At 52.6% G+C, this 14,958-nt stretch overlaps 1 protein-coding gene across 7 annotated transcripts in view; it reads right to left on the reverse strand.

Moving 5' to 3' along the window:
• Positions 1-14,958, reverse strand: part of NAV1 (neuron navigator 1) — a 247,045-nt gene that overhangs the window by 88,371 nt on the left and 143,716 nt on the right. For 6 of the 7 annotated variants that reach the window (XM_053909067.1, XM_053909068.1, XM_053909072.1 and 3 more), the window contains 2 exons: positions 7,369-7,471; positions 1,870-2,235 (listed from right to left, as the gene is read on the reverse strand). In XM_053909067.1, coding sequence (XP_053765042.1) covers positions 1,870-2,235; positions 7,369-7,471 — 469 coding nt within the window. The remainder of the gene's footprint in view (positions 1-1,869; positions 2,236-7,368; positions 7,472-14,958) is intronic. The other variant, XM_053909071.1, reaches the window with a different exon arrangement.

Consider the following 14,958-nt stretch of genomic DNA (forward strand, 5'->3'; position numbering starts at 1 on the left):
AAGCCCCTCTCCTCCTTCACAATGGCATTTTAACAATTAACAGTAATAATAGCAAAAAAAAAAAAAAAAAAGCTAACATTTAGTGAGCATTTAGAATGAGCCAGGAATTATTCCAAACATTTTACATATATTTATCTACTTAACCCTTATAACCATCCTGAGATAAGTCCTATTATCTGCATTTAGCAGGTAGACAAACTAAAGCCTGGAGAGGTTAACTTGCCCAAGCTCACACAGCTAGGAAATCCTGCGGCCTGCCTCAGACTGGGATCTCCCCAGAGTCAGGAGTCTTGTGCCTTCTGATGTTTGGGGAATTTTCTGCCATGGCCATTGTGTGCACCTTGGGGGACGGCTCCACCTCCCTCTGTCTGGGAGCTCCCTGATGCCTGGGGCTCTAGTCCTTCCACCACAAGAGGAACTTTCAGAGCTCTTTGCCCTGCAGGGGTTGTGCCTCCCTTTGCCCTATCCAACTGGGAGCTCTCAGAGGGCAGGAACTGGACCTGTCCTCAGAGAAGCAGCTTCCTGGCACAGGGGCTGTGCAGAGCACAGACACCTTCGCTCTCCTTCCTGCCCAGCAAAGCCCTCTGAGCACAGGAGGAGCTGGATGGCTTTTCTCCGATCCCAGCTCCAAGCTGGTGGTTCTGAGCGTGAGGTCGGCCAGCCCCTGGGATTTAAGAGGCAGTAAACAGTCTCATTCGTGAGTCAGTTGTTTTGCTGCAGAGCAGCCTCATCAGCTGGACAGGCCCTGCCTAGTCCCTCCAAGTTTGTCCCCAGGGGTGCGGAACAGTGGATGGCCTGGCGCTCAGCTCTCAGTCCTTTCCTAGGAGGGGCTACTTTTCATTCTGTTCAAGTTTGGGATTTTTATTGGGAAGAGGTAGTCCCTGAGAGGGATAGGGGGAAGGGGTGTTGTCGCTACTTGTGTGGTCCCTTGGAAAGTCCCAGCAAACCAAGAAGGAAGAGTGGAAGTAGCAGGGAGCTGAAAGATGCTCTGGAGAAGGTTCCAGAACCACTACAGCTCTCTAGTCTCAGGGCTTGGAACAGTTGGGCCAGGACCGTTTACACCCTCTCTCCCCCCACTTCTTTCTTCCCATCTTCTCCCCTCACTTCCCAGACTGTCACCTACATCCGCGTCGCTCCGCAAACCCAACCCTGCCAGTTGGGGCAGAAAAGAGAAGATGAGGGTCCCTGTGGGGCAAAGCACAGGAAGTAAGTAAACTAACAGACCCGGATAGGAACTAGGAAGTTGCATGATTGGCAGGTCTGTGGAGGAAGAAACCAGAGGAGTGGAACCTGAGGGCCACGGGGGAAGGCACGGGCCAGAGGGGCCGGGAACCCCGGCGAAGGAAGGAGAGCCACCACTACCACTTTTCTGTCTCAGCAGTGCTTTCCCCTGAGCGCTTTCGTGTTCTCTTCCTGTTAGACTCCGAGGCAGACGGATGTAGTACTATCATCCTCTTTTTCCAAGTGGGATAGCAGATGACGTTGTCCGAAGTCCACACGGAGTTGGCGGAATTGGCACTGACGCCCTTACCCAGGGCCCTTCCTACCTGCCTTTTCCGGGTTCGAGGGAGGAGGGCGGGACATACCATAGAACGACAGCCCCACGGGCCAATGGGAGGGAGGCCTCTCCATTAACCAATCAGCTCTTCAGGTGGCGGCCCCACCCACCGCACCGAAGCTTGGTATAAACCACATCAAATTTCAGGGGCGGCCACAACCAGTGCACGAAGGCCCTGCCCGGCTGTCTCCCGTCACAGCGCGGCTACCCAAACTCCTGTCATGAGTCCCGCTCGCCTCAAGGAATCCCGTTCCACCGGTCTTCCCCCTGCCCTCTCTAGTCCCCTTGCCCAGCTGCGCAAGAGACCTTACCCGGTAGTGATGTCGTCGTCTTCCGTCATGGTCTTGCCCATGAGGTCGCTGTCGCTCATGTAGCCGGACTTGAGGTCCACCTCGTCCGAGTCCAGGGACTCGACCAGCTCCAGGCGGGAGATGTGGCTGAGCTTGCTCGGGCTGCGCATGGGCATGGTGTGCGAGTAGTGGGCCCGCTCCCCGTGCATGTACCAGGCGGGCGGCCCCTCGGAGCGGCAGCCCCCGCCCACCGAAGGCGCGTCCCCAGCCTGCAGCCGCGGGCTGGACTGGCCATAGCGCCAGGACAGAGGGGACGAGCGGCTGGAGAGGCTGGACACACTGCGAGGGTTGGCGTCGTCACTGTCGTAGCAGGTCATCTCCAGGGAGCTGGGCAGAGGGCAGAGGGCAGAAGGGCAGAGGGCAGAAGGGCACTGGTTTTCATTCCGGCAGGGCCGCTCTGTGCCCTGCCCGCGCAGACCGCACCGCAGCGACCCTTCTCCCTTCCCGTGCCCTCCCGCCTCCTCTGCACCTGTCCAGGTGGGCTCCACCTTCTCCAGGAGGCCTTTCATTGGGTACGGCACCCCTGTTATATGTTACCTGAGGTTGTCAGAGGAAAGGGATTTTAAGTGTGAGGGAACCAATTACGTACACTGCTAAGGGCACAGATTTTGTAATATGAGCTGGATTTTAATCCTTTTCTACCATTTATTTGTAAGTGAGCTGGAGGTGAAGTAATCAACCTTGCTAAGCCACCATTTCCTCATCTGTAAAATGGAGATACTATAGCTACTCCATACAGTTGTAAGGATCACATATGTAAATGCCTAACACAGTGCCTGGTATATAGAAGTTGCTCAATAAATGGGAAGGGTCCATTGAGATCTCTTGGGGGAAGTGGGATAATCTGGTCACCTTGAGCTTAAAAGGCCTTGATCATTCATTTGTTCAGGGCATGTCTATCACCTCCTCTCTATTAACGAGCTGGGAGCAAGTTGACTTCCAAACCAGAGAGGGCCAAGTCTGGAGTAGGGTACAGAGGGTGTGGAAAAGCTTTGGCAACCTGAGATATGTGTCTGGTTCCCAGTAAGACTAGGCCCAGCCAAAGGTCTGGGTCATGAGGAGACAGAAGCAGAACCTCACCAGAGAACAGAAGCAGCCTTAACCGGAAAGAGGAGAGAACATATGGAAATGGACAAGAGCGTCCCACGCCGCGAGCCCTGCTAGGCCAGGCCAGGGAAGCATGCCCAGGTTTTGCGGGATAACCTGAGGGGGTATGGGAGCTGGACAAGGAGCTGCCTTTCTCCCTCAGGGACCACGGTGGCTGCAGAGAGAAAGGCCAGTTGGGATCTGCTTGGAGAGGTGGCCTAGATTTGGGTTCAGACAGAGACTAACTGATAATCCCGCCCAGCCCGGCCCAGACCTTACCATAGGTAAGCAGCTCGGCCTAACTAAAACCATGCAGGGCTGAGTTAACCAAAATAGGATCTTTAGGCCGAGAAAGCCAGGCAGCTAAGGCAGTCTGTGGCTGGACATGGGTTACGCAAAGCACAGGAATCTTCACTCTGTGAGCACATCTATTTCTTAGCCACTTCAGGGGTTAAGGTATGAATGAGGTATGAATGAACTTTTGTAAAGTTCCTGGAAAAAAAGAAGATCCTCCCAAACTGTCTCTACCAACCCTGAGAAAACAAGGGGTTATTTTTTGATCAACAGAATAGGAGGAGCCCAAAAAATTAAAAATAGAACTACCCTACACTCAGCAATCGCACTACTAGGTATTTATCCAAGGGATACAGGTGTGCTGTTTCGAAGGGACACATGCACCCCAATGTTTATAGCAGCACTATCCACAATAGCCAAAGTATGGAAAGAGCCCAAATGTCCATCGATGGATGAACGGATAAAGAAGATGTGGTATATATATATACAATGGAGTATTACTTGGCAATCAGAAAGAATGAAATCTTGCCATTTGCAACTACGGGGATGGAACTAGAGTGTCTCATGCTAAGCGAAATTAGTCAAAGAAAAATATCATACGACTTCACTCATATGTGGACTTTAAGATACGAAACTGATGAACATAAGGGAAGGGAAGCAAAAATAATACAAAAACAGAGAGGGGGACAAAACAAGAGACTCTTAAATACGGAGAGCAAACTGAGGGTTGCTGGAGGGCTTGTGGGTGGCGGGATGGGCTAAGTGGGCAAGGGGCATTAAGGACGCTTGTCGGGATGAGCACCGGGTGTCATATGTAGGGGTTCAATCACTAGATGCTACTCCCGGAATCATTATTGCACTATATGCTAACGAACTTGGATGTAAATTAAAAAAATAAAAGAACAGGAGGAGCCAAATGACCCTTGAACCTGAGCATGCTGGTGGTCCCTACAGAAGTCCTGTGGACAAGGCTGGGGGAACCCTGGCTGGGCAGGGCGATCGGTGACTGCTGCTTCTGCCCCTTCCAGGGGCTTCCTGACCTGGTCCACACCCAACTTCTCCCCTCTGGGCCCTCCTTTGTGTTCTATGTGCGCTTTCTCATACGCTGTGTTATTTCTGTTTCTAATTACTGTGGACCTCAGAGAGGGTGGAAGTTCCCTGAAGGAGACTGTGGGCCTGTGCGACTCTGTCTGCCTTGCTCACCGCTGTGTTGCCGCACTTTGCACAGGGCCTGGCATGTACTGGGTACACGCACAAGGACAAATCGATGAGGAACAAACCCAAGATGTGTTGAGTTGAAGAGCAGGGAGGCTCTTGTCGTAAGACTCAGTACAGGGATTCACACGGTGTTTAATAAAAACAAACTGACCGTGACAATGAGATGAGGAGGGGAACGAAAGGGATGATGATGATGACCATGGTGACAGGGCGCTGGAGAGCTCCAGGACAGCCAGTTTTCATAGTCAGTCTACCATTGTAGACTGTATTACCATGGTAATACAATTAGTGAGGAGTGTGGGTCATGCTCAGCATATAGACTCCTCAGTTCTATTCCTGGCCTACTCCTGTTTAGCTCTGTGCACTCAAAGTGCCTCTTCATCTATTTCACTGCTCTTTTCTACCCCCCAAACACATCTCCAGACATCTCTAAGTCAGGCAGGGGAGGATTCTAGCTTAAAATTTCAGTTCTTGACTTCCAGCCCTACATCCAGCCCTTCAGTCTTGCTTCTCTCTCTCTCTCTCTCTCTCTGGGGTTGGGAGAACGGCAGTCCTGGAGCAGAGAGAGAGTTTCATTTCCTCTCCAGCCCCAGCCCCCTGACCCAGACACTCTCCCTGTTGGGGAAACGAGCCAGTAGAAATAGAGGAAGCAGGACAGAAATAAAGATTTCTGAAAAAGGAATTGAATCTAGCGTTAGCCTGTAAGTTCCAGAGTGAAAATGACCTTGCTGAAAGCGCTCACTGGATGGTAAGCTCCTCATCAAGTATAAAGCCTGTGTTTGTTCTGGGGTTTGGTGCCCAGCACTGCGCCTGGCATGGATTCTAAGCTTGCTGGACACAGAACCCACCCTAATCAGCCTGTGTGACTCTGGCAAGGGACCCCCTCTCCCCAGCCTCGCCTGCTGCTTCTCTAACCCAGAGGATATGAAAATATCCTGTCTACTCCCAGGGCTGAGGGATGTGCTGATTGATGGAGAGCACTTTAAAAAGTAAAAGAGCCATAAAAACTCAAGGAATCATTGTTTTGGCTATCAAAGTGTGGAACAGGGATAATATAAACCAAAGGCTAAGACAGGAAGTGGCTCTGGGTCCACAGTAAACAGCAAAACCAGCTTCAGCGCTCTTGGTTTTTTGTTTTTTGTTTTTTGTTTTTTTCCATAAAGGGAGATAGTAGCCAGAGGCCTGAGGCTCTCCCCCTCAAACCAGTCAGCTTTATGCAAAAGGTTTTCAGCCTCACTCTCCTCTACCCCAAACAGAAAGCAAAAAGAGAGGTCAGGCTGTCCTGCTTAACTGGCTGGCTGCTTAGAGTCAGTGGCACCGGGACACTGAAGCTGCTGCTTCTAGCCTTCCCCTGTGGCTGAGTCATTTGGGGTGGGACCCTCTCAGCGATGAAACACTTTCTGCCTTCTTTGGCATGGAGCTGGCATGTGATTTGGTGCTGAGAGCCGTTCTAACAACTTCTCTGGATGGGGGAAGGAGGAACGTTCAAAATTTTATCCACTGGGTCCCTGAACTGGTGAGCCAAGCTGAGCCCGGCCCCTGTGCCACTTGGTCCTGTTCAGGGCTTTGAGGGATAGAGGCTGGAGACAAATATAAGGGGGCCTGAGCCCCAGGGCCTCTGGGAGCCCCACCTTGCACTCTTTTCCTCAGATGTCCTGACCACATCCCTTTCAGTAGTCTGGGTTCTGCTTGCCTAACCCCATAGAGTAGAGGCTTTGATTTAGCATTTAAAATATTTCAGTTATCTGGGAACAAAGAGCTGAATGTCCAATATGAAGGCTAGGATGGACTAGGCAGAAGAAGAGTGGAGGGAGGGAGAGGGGTGTTCTTAAGCAGAAGAACTAGAGCCAATGGGTAAGAGCTGTTGAGGCCTGATTTCAGTTCCACTTCCTAGTCATGGCAATCCCACAGCACACTGAGATGACTGACAGGTAATGAGTTCCCTGTCGTTGGAAGTATGTAAATTTAGTCTGGCTACCATTTGGCCACACACTTAGGCTAAGAAAAGCCCCTATCCTATTGTCTTTCTGTCCCAACTTTGCTCTCATTTTCCAACCCCAGGAGATGGGGAGGAACCAATCTCCAGTCCAACTGGAGAGGTCACCTAATCCCTCTCAGCCTTCCTGCTCCACACCCCCCGTGATTTCCCAATCCTGGCCATCTGCTCCCTTTCTTTCTACCCCCAGAGTGTAGCCTGGCCCTCTATCCCCCTTGGAGCTGACAGCATGAGCTCATCTGGGCAGCCCAAGGAGGCAGTGGGGGGAAATTCTGAGTCATGGCAGAGGCTGTGGCCAGCATGCCACTCCAGGAAGAGGTTCCACGGGAGGGATAAGTGCCCCGCGCCGCTAGAGGCAGCAGGGTCTCTACAGGGTGGGGTGGAGGGGCACACCCCACGGCATGGATCTGAATGACATGGAGGCCGGGCACCCAGGCCTCCCTCAGCCACTGTCTGAAGAGGCAAGAGGGCACCTGACAGAAGATTGACAAGATGCCGGAAGCTGGGACAGGCAGGATCCCAGAATCCTCTAACAACAGACGCTTCGGAACAGGCAAGGGACAGCATTTGCAGCAAATGAGGAGGCTGACACCCAAGGAGGGAAAGTGGACATCGCAGGTCACACCCTGGGTCATGTGGTGGCTTGCGCTTCCCATCCCCCACTCTGGCGATTTTCACATTCATTGCCCGCAATGAATCTCACATTCAAGCACAAGCTGATGCCAGCCAAGCCAAGCTTCTCTCGCCAAGACGGCCGATTCTCCACTCCTGCGGCTCTGTGCCACGGCGCTCCGAAGCCCTGCCCTCCAGAGCGGGAGACAGAGACAGCAGCGGGGGGCACGGCCCCCTCCGCAGCTTGGACTTACCTGTGAGTCACCTGGGACCCTCGCAGGCTGGACATGGTCTCTTCCAGGTTCTGTCGAAGATCCAGGACGTTCTGCACTGTCCTCTTTCTCTGGGACTCTGGGTCTGGAGGGAGAAAAGCGCAGTTGGGTGAATGGAAAAGTTGCTGCTGAGAGCTGAGGGTGTCACGGAGTGGAGACTGATCATGTCCCCGGGACACCACTCCCCACGCTGTGCTGGCCACCCTGGGCACATGCCCTTGACCACCTGACGTCTCGACCCCGGAAGGGGGCTGTAGGCATGGGGCCTTCTGTGTTGTGCGCTCCTCCCAGACCCCCTGGGGAATGGCTTCTGCTGGCTTCACTTTGGGGAGGCCCTGCTTCTCACAGCTGAGGTCCTGGGCAAGGTTCCCATGGTTGAGGTCACGTGGAACGTCAGCCCGAAACCCCGTCTCCGGTGATGTGTTGGTAAATGTTTAACAATTGGCTCTTGGAGGCCGGGACGCCCTGACTTGGAGCGTTTGCCACTATCTGTGGTGTAAATACTCCTCCCGTGGCCCTTTTAAGCTACCAACGTGATGTCACTGGCTGCAGGGTTAGGAAGAGATGCTACTAATTGGCTCTGGGGAGCTGGGACGAGCCAGCTTCAGCATATCACACTCCCGGAGCCCCGAGCACTGACGGGCAATGTCTGGAGTTGTTCTATGGGGTCCAGGAGAGCCAGTGCAGATAGAGCGCTTGTCTACAAGTGAGGCGGCTGGAGGGCATGGGCAGTCATGCCCAAGAGCGTGGACTGAACTCTGGGCAACTCAGACCCCAGACAACGGTGCAATCCCGAGCGGGGAGGATGTATGGGTGTGGCCCCCACCCTCAGGATCCTAAATGACCAGGGGTCATTTTATCTAACCTTGGTTTCCAGGCAGAATATTACACGGACAGATGAGAAGAATCTACAAAGAACAAACAGAAATTTATCCCATCTCCTTTCCAGGGTGAAAATAACATTCAAAGGACCAAGGGGTGCCGAGCACGAAGAACTCAAAGAACTTTCTCCATCCTTCTATCAATCCATCCAGTAAATCTTCATCAAACACATACTTTGTGCCAGGTACCACAGCGGGCCCTGAGGACACCAAAGTGAAGAGGTCCTGTCCCTGTCCCATGGTTTGTCTTGGACTTTGGGATCCAAAGTCACTGAATGGAAGCAAATCCCCCAATGACTCCCTGAAAGACAACGTATGGAGAGTCAAAGACCTACAGAGAGATGATGGCAAAGCAATGGAGAAAACCCAAGAATTCTCATTCTCAGGCTACTTCCCTTTTCCCTCCAAACCCTCCGCGGTCCTCTCCTGGTCAAACTGCCCTCTCGATCCCTTCCCGACCCACAGACTCAGCATGGGTATGAGATTCCTTTTGCTGCCAAGGGGAATGTTTCTGAATCCCTTCAGGAGGCACTTCTTCCCCCAGGAATGAGCTCAGGCTGGCTGGTAGACAGCTGCTCCGTCTTGTCAGCCGAGGGGAGGCTGGGGAGGGCAGGTAGGAAACCAGGCAGCACCTCTTCTGAGAACCAGCTCCACATCCAGGCCCAAGTACCTCTCCTCTCCTCTCCCTAGGGGAGCCTATGGGAGGCCGCTGCAGCTGCTGGTAGGATCACTCAGGGTCAACATCATGTATCCACCCTCCAAGCTGATGGCAAGAAGGGACAAATGGCAGGCCTCCATGCTCTGAGCTCTGTCCCCAGCCTGTCGTCACTTCTGAGGTTGCCAATGCCTATTTATCCTGGCAATGTCACCTTGTGAGCTGCTCCATGGCTTTAACTGATGGCTTGGCATGGAACACAGACAGGATCAGAATGTGTATACGTATATTTTTAACGCTTGGTTCCCAAATGCCTGTGTGGGGACCAAGAACATTGCGCCAAGATGTGGGTTTCTGGGCCAGGGCAAGTCTTTCTATGGGTTTGGCAGAGATGAGGGAAAGGCATGCATAACTCCAAGGGGTGTGCGGTCTCAAAGAGGAAGGTGACCAAGAGTTACTCAGAGACTTGTGTGTGTGCCAACCCTGTATATATCATCCAGCTGAAACCTTACGTTCACGGGAGATTTGTGCTACCATCCCCATTTTACAGATGGGAAAACTGAGACCCCAAAAGATGAAAGAAACTGCCCAAGGACACACACCGTAGCAGGTAGGACAGAGCAGAGTTGAGCCCAGGAAGAAACTGCCATTTCTCATTACGTATCACCGGGCATTTCTGCACCATGACTCTCAATCACAGTGATGGCACATAGTAGGTGCTCAATGGACACTTGAAGAATAGATGGATGCTACCACCAAAAAAATTGTCAAGTACATTTAAAAAAGAATGGATAGATACATGTCCCTTTAGGAAGTTGTCTTTTTTTTTTTTTTTTTTTTAAAGGAAACATATTTAATCCACATCGTAGTCTGTATTCCTTAATGCTCCAGGCCCTGGGGCATGGCGGGCATGGGTGTGTGAATCTGGATCTTAATGCTCTAGTAGTGACAGAAAGGGAGACCCTTTCCTACTTCCTACTTCTCACTGCCCCGATCACAGTGCCTTCTTCCCCTGTATCTCTTCCCTCAAAGGTGCCCCTAGCCCCCTACCTCATTTCCACAGCAGTAGAGCAAGGTGGGGATACCCCAAAGTCTCACAGACTTGCCAAAAATTAGAGCCACAAGAGTCCTTGGAAGTGACTCAATCCAACCTGGTCATAGGAGAGATGGGAGGCTGGGGTCCGGTGAAGGGGCAACTAGCTGGAGGTCAGAGAGAGAGATTAATGGAAGATCTGGCATCAGGTCTCCCTGCACTGTAGGCTAGGGGCATACACAGGAGGAGTCCGGGTTAGAACCTGATTTGTTGGAGGGTGACCTGGACCTGCCATGTGCTCCCAGGCCTGGATGGGTCCTGCAGAGGCTACACCCTGAAGCTCCCTCCGTGCCCCAGCACTGTCCCCTGGTGGCCATCTTGGGCATACCTCTCTACTTCTCAAAGGCTCAGCTCACGATGGCTCCTGAGAAGCCTGGCTGTGCTCCGCACTTGTGGGTGACTGATACCTTCCTAGAGGTACAGCAGCAGCCCCACGATGAAAGGACTGACGTGCACGTAAAGGGAAGGCCTCTGGAGCTGAAGAGGCTGCAGAAACTTTGCCTAGGTTGGGGGGCAACTTGATGTTCATATCCATGACCTCAAAGCAAATCTTGACATATTCAATCTAACAATATGAATCAAGTTGCGTGGGCAGAAGAATCCACCCCATCCCTCATCCTTGCTCACTCCTGACCTTCACTCCATCCACCTCTGACCCCCATCCCATAAAGAGGCTTCACCCCTTTCTCCCCATCTCCCATGAGGATCAGAGATGGGGGGAAGGTATCTGAGGCACACACTATATTTTGTGATGATAACCGCAAAGCTTGATGGTTTGTTTTATTGGATAAGTCTTGGTGCCTCAGAGGTCGCCTCCATGTGTCTTTGTCAAATGTTTGATCTGGGCGTGGGGCAGGCACAGGGGACACAATAGAGTACAGACATGGCAGAGAGGGAGGGCCCAGTAGCTCCTCTCCTCCCCTCAGTGTCCCTCTGTGTGGGATGCACTCAGGACACTCCCAGCCTATGCGGCACTTTTGTGCAGATGAGAAAAAGGCGTTCTCAGGTCGACTCCGCTAGGGTCCTGCTTTTGCTGAGGGCCATGGTGTGGCCAGCAGAACACCCCTTTCGCTTCCCTTGGTCACTCTGATCAGAGCACCTCTCGCGGCCCTACTCTAACGGTCTGGGATGCTCACTCTTAGCTGCTACAGAATAGGGTCCTGCTGCAAGAATGGTGTGTGTGTGTGTGTGTGTGTGTGTGTGTGTGTGTGTGTGTGAAGCAGGGTTGGACAAAGGCCACGCAGGGCTCCTGCAGCTCTGGGTTGACAAGGAGGTCTACGAGGGGAGCTCATGAGGTTGTCCTGGGCCGCTGCTCCAAGCCTTTCCCTGCAAAAAGAGTGTGTGCGCTCCCCTGGCTCAGGAGAGAGCAACAGTCTCCCCCAACCCAGCCATCACCATGGTAACTCACAGCTGCCACAAACAACATCACCCTCCCAGCATGCACTGGGCATTGCAGGGTAGGATGGTGTTTCTACACACTGCTGCCTCTTATACAAGACCAGAGAGCACAGTTTGTCATGAGTCTTTGGGCCAAAGCACCGGCAGTCAAATAAACCTGACACATAGGTGCACGCACACGCAAATGCACGTAATGCCAGTTACCGAATGCTTACCTCACAGCGGGCATGAACCTGAGTGCTTTCCCTGTTTGTCTGACTCCGAAGCTCCTGTTCTTTCCACTGCAATACGGGACCTCGAGATACACACACACACACACAACCTACTTGTGGTCCGGCCAGCAGTTTGTGGGAACCCTCACATTCGAATCACACACGTACATGTCTGCAATTCTGCAGACATTCGCACGGAGAGATTTATGTGCACCTGTCTTCCATTGTAGGTGAGGAAGGCAAGAGATGAAAACAGTTGCACAGGGGTCGTTTATCTGGCGAAGGGATGGCACACTGGGAGGAGGCACTGTGCGTGTGATGGTAAATCAGGAAAACAACCTTCCCCAAGAGGGCAAGACTATGAACTTGAATGAGACTGTGAACTGACCAAGAAATGGGAGACACCGGGGCAAGAACAGACAGGGTGGTGTAGTAGCAAGAATATAGCCCTTAGAGTCAGAAAGACTGGAGTTCAGATCCTGCACTGTGCTTTCCCAGCGGGTCTGACCTTGAACAGGGCATCCCAGCTTGCTGCAGTTCTCCCCTCTGTAAAGCTGGGAGAATAGGGGTGCCTCCCTGGGAGGGTTGCTATGAGAGTGAAAGTGCTAATTCATGTAAAGTGTTCTGCATGGCGCTTGGCACACAGTATTTGTCAGAAGGTATAAAGAGGGTAGATGAGCAAAGGGCACACACTCCTGCTGCGGCTGCAGCTGGGTTCTTGGTCCTTTCATTTGCAGGTGGGTGGTGCTGTCCCCGCGGCTCAGGTGAACCCTCCTGCCTCCTCTGGGCCCTTGCTCTGGCTGGGGAAGGCCCTCATACTTGGAGGTAGGCAGCGGATGATGTGGAAACAAAACGCTGTCCCTGAGTCATCGGGCCCGATGACAGCCCTGCACCGTAGCTATGTTACATCTTCAACTCCCGCTCCCCTGGAGCCCGTCTCAGCCATGGGAAATGCTGGGTCTCAGCGGCCTTCTCTGGCCACCAGTCTGACATTGATGTAGTAATGAATGGGGGCCTCCAATGCTGGGTAATAACCCCACCAGATTTAGGGAGGTGCAAGGAGGAGGAGGAGGGATGCCAGGGGATCCATCACCCAGCAGTCAAATTTACCCAGGTGCGGTACAATTTTAATTATTAGCTGACGATTAAGTAAACTCACTGTTGAAATCTTAATTACTTCCACCGTGTTTCAGAAACCACATTAGTAGTTTAGCCCAGGGCAGAGGACTGGGTTCGTGTCTGACTTCTGCACTGGCTTTTGCTGTGAGTGGCTGGGCTCAGTGAGAAACAGCAGGAGAAATGGAGGCGACTCAAGAGGAAGAACGTTTTCAAGCCATGGCATTTCAGAGCTCGGAAGAATCATCTGCCCTCTCATTTTATAGATGGAGGGAAAACAACACATCACTCGGGCCCAGAGAGGGGTAAGACTTGTCCAGAGTCACCCAAGTTGCGAACGTCAGGGCAGGTGCGTTCTTGGCCCGGGGCTCTTTGTACCTGAGCACTGTGTCTTCTCCCTGGGCTGTGGGCTAGGAGTGAGAGGCAAGGACATGTGTCACCAGAGGGGGTGATCGAAATGTAAATTATGGTTTGGGATGTTCTGGAATAGATCCACTTAGATATCCAGGCTAGACTAAATGACCTGGGAGATTTTTGTGTTTTACCACATCACAACTAGTATTTGTGGAGGACATTTTGTGTTTCCAAAGAGTCAAATAGCTTTGGGAGGTGGAATCACTTTTATTTTTCTCCTCTACTCAAGGACACGCACCTTCAAAGTCCATCCATGGCAGGTGATGAAGGCCCACCTCGGGGCCGTCCTTCGTCTGCCAGGTCTCAACCCACTGCTCAGAGGTTGCACTACGTGGTTCTTGCAGCCGGCAACCCTGCACTGGATTGACTGCTATCTTGGAAGGAGTCTTGGAGGGTTCAGTCCTGCGGGGTGGCCTTGAGCAGGCACTGAAACCGGTAGGTGACCCAGCACCGAACTCCCCCCTGAGTTCAGGCAGAGCAAGAGACTTCTCCCTACAATCCCATCTCCTCCCGCCACCCCTGTCCTCACCTTCTGATGACCCCAGAGGCCCTAGAAAGAACACTGGGTGGGCCTCCATGCAAGAGGCACCCCCATCCATGGAGCACGCAGGCGGGGGACGATTTGTTCTGTTACCAATTCTGTCATTTCACTTATCCCCCCACGTACGTCACAATATTGTCAGAGGTGGTTGTCACAGAATCCTGCAGCATGACAAATGACACACATCTGGTTGTTGAGTGCTCCTGCTCCCTAGAGGAGCTCTGGGGGCACTTCATCCTTGCCCCAGAGAATCCTGAACCCTTCCAACCAGCGTGTGAACTCAACTGAGCCAAGTGTACATGGCCCTACAACTAGGTGCTGCACGGGGCAAAATACCTAGAAAGAGCCAGGACTAAAGAAATAACACATTGGCCACATGGATGTGAGGCGAGGAAGGGAAAACCAGGAGATGGAAGCAAAACCTGGGGCCAGAGACAGGGGCAAGAGTGGTCACTCCTGGCCCGGGACTGCCAGGCAGGTGTCTCCAGATCACCTAGTGTTTCCATTTTGATTGAGTCACAAGGCATGGGTCAGAGAGTCTTGGCAATGTGTCTCCACTGGGCACTGGGCTAAGAGGAAGGGTGAGGCAGGGGGTGTTGGGGAGGAAGGCAGCAGGCAGACTTCTGGCTTGCCCTTCCTGAGGGCACACACTAATTAGCTGTGAAGTCTTGGGTAAATGACTTCCCTTCTTTGGGCCTCAGTTTCCCTACATATAAAATAAGGGAGTTGGTGTAGGGGTTACCCACGGCCTCTAACCAACTCTGACTGGCCCTACAGCTCTGTAGTGAACCCCACACAAGCATCTTTTCTCCCAGCATCTTGTGAACCCCACACAAGCATCTTTTCTCCCAGAATTAAAGATCAAGTGTAAGAGTGTCACCCCTGGAGATTATGATTTAACAGGCTGAGAGGGGGCCAGGAATCCGCATCTTTGCAAGCCCCCAGTGTGGACGATATGATACAGGAAGTCACATTTTGAGAAATTCTGACATCTTGGTGCACACCACCAGAACAGTATGTCTATCACAAAATGGGGGCTGATTTCCCGATGCCAGGCCACTGGGCTGTGCCCTGGGCCTTCAGACCAAGTCTACTCCCTGGGCACCTGGGCACACACCCACTGTTCTCCGGAAAAGCCCACTGCTCCATCTCCAGGCTTCGGATAAGAGGAGGCATTTATGTCCTGCTCCTCCCAGGATGCCAGCCGCAGTCCAGCCCCTGCCAGGTTCGCTGCTGCTGAGGAGGGCCACAAGGGGGCGCTG

This window comes from Panthera pardus, unplaced genomic scaffold, assembly GCF_024362965.1.
Source record: "Panthera pardus isolate Hobbes unplaced genomic scaffold, ASM2436296v1 HiC_scaffold_21, whole genome shotgun sequence".
Lineage (NCBI taxonomy): Eukaryota > Metazoa > Chordata > Mammalia > Carnivora > Felidae > Panthera > Panthera pardus.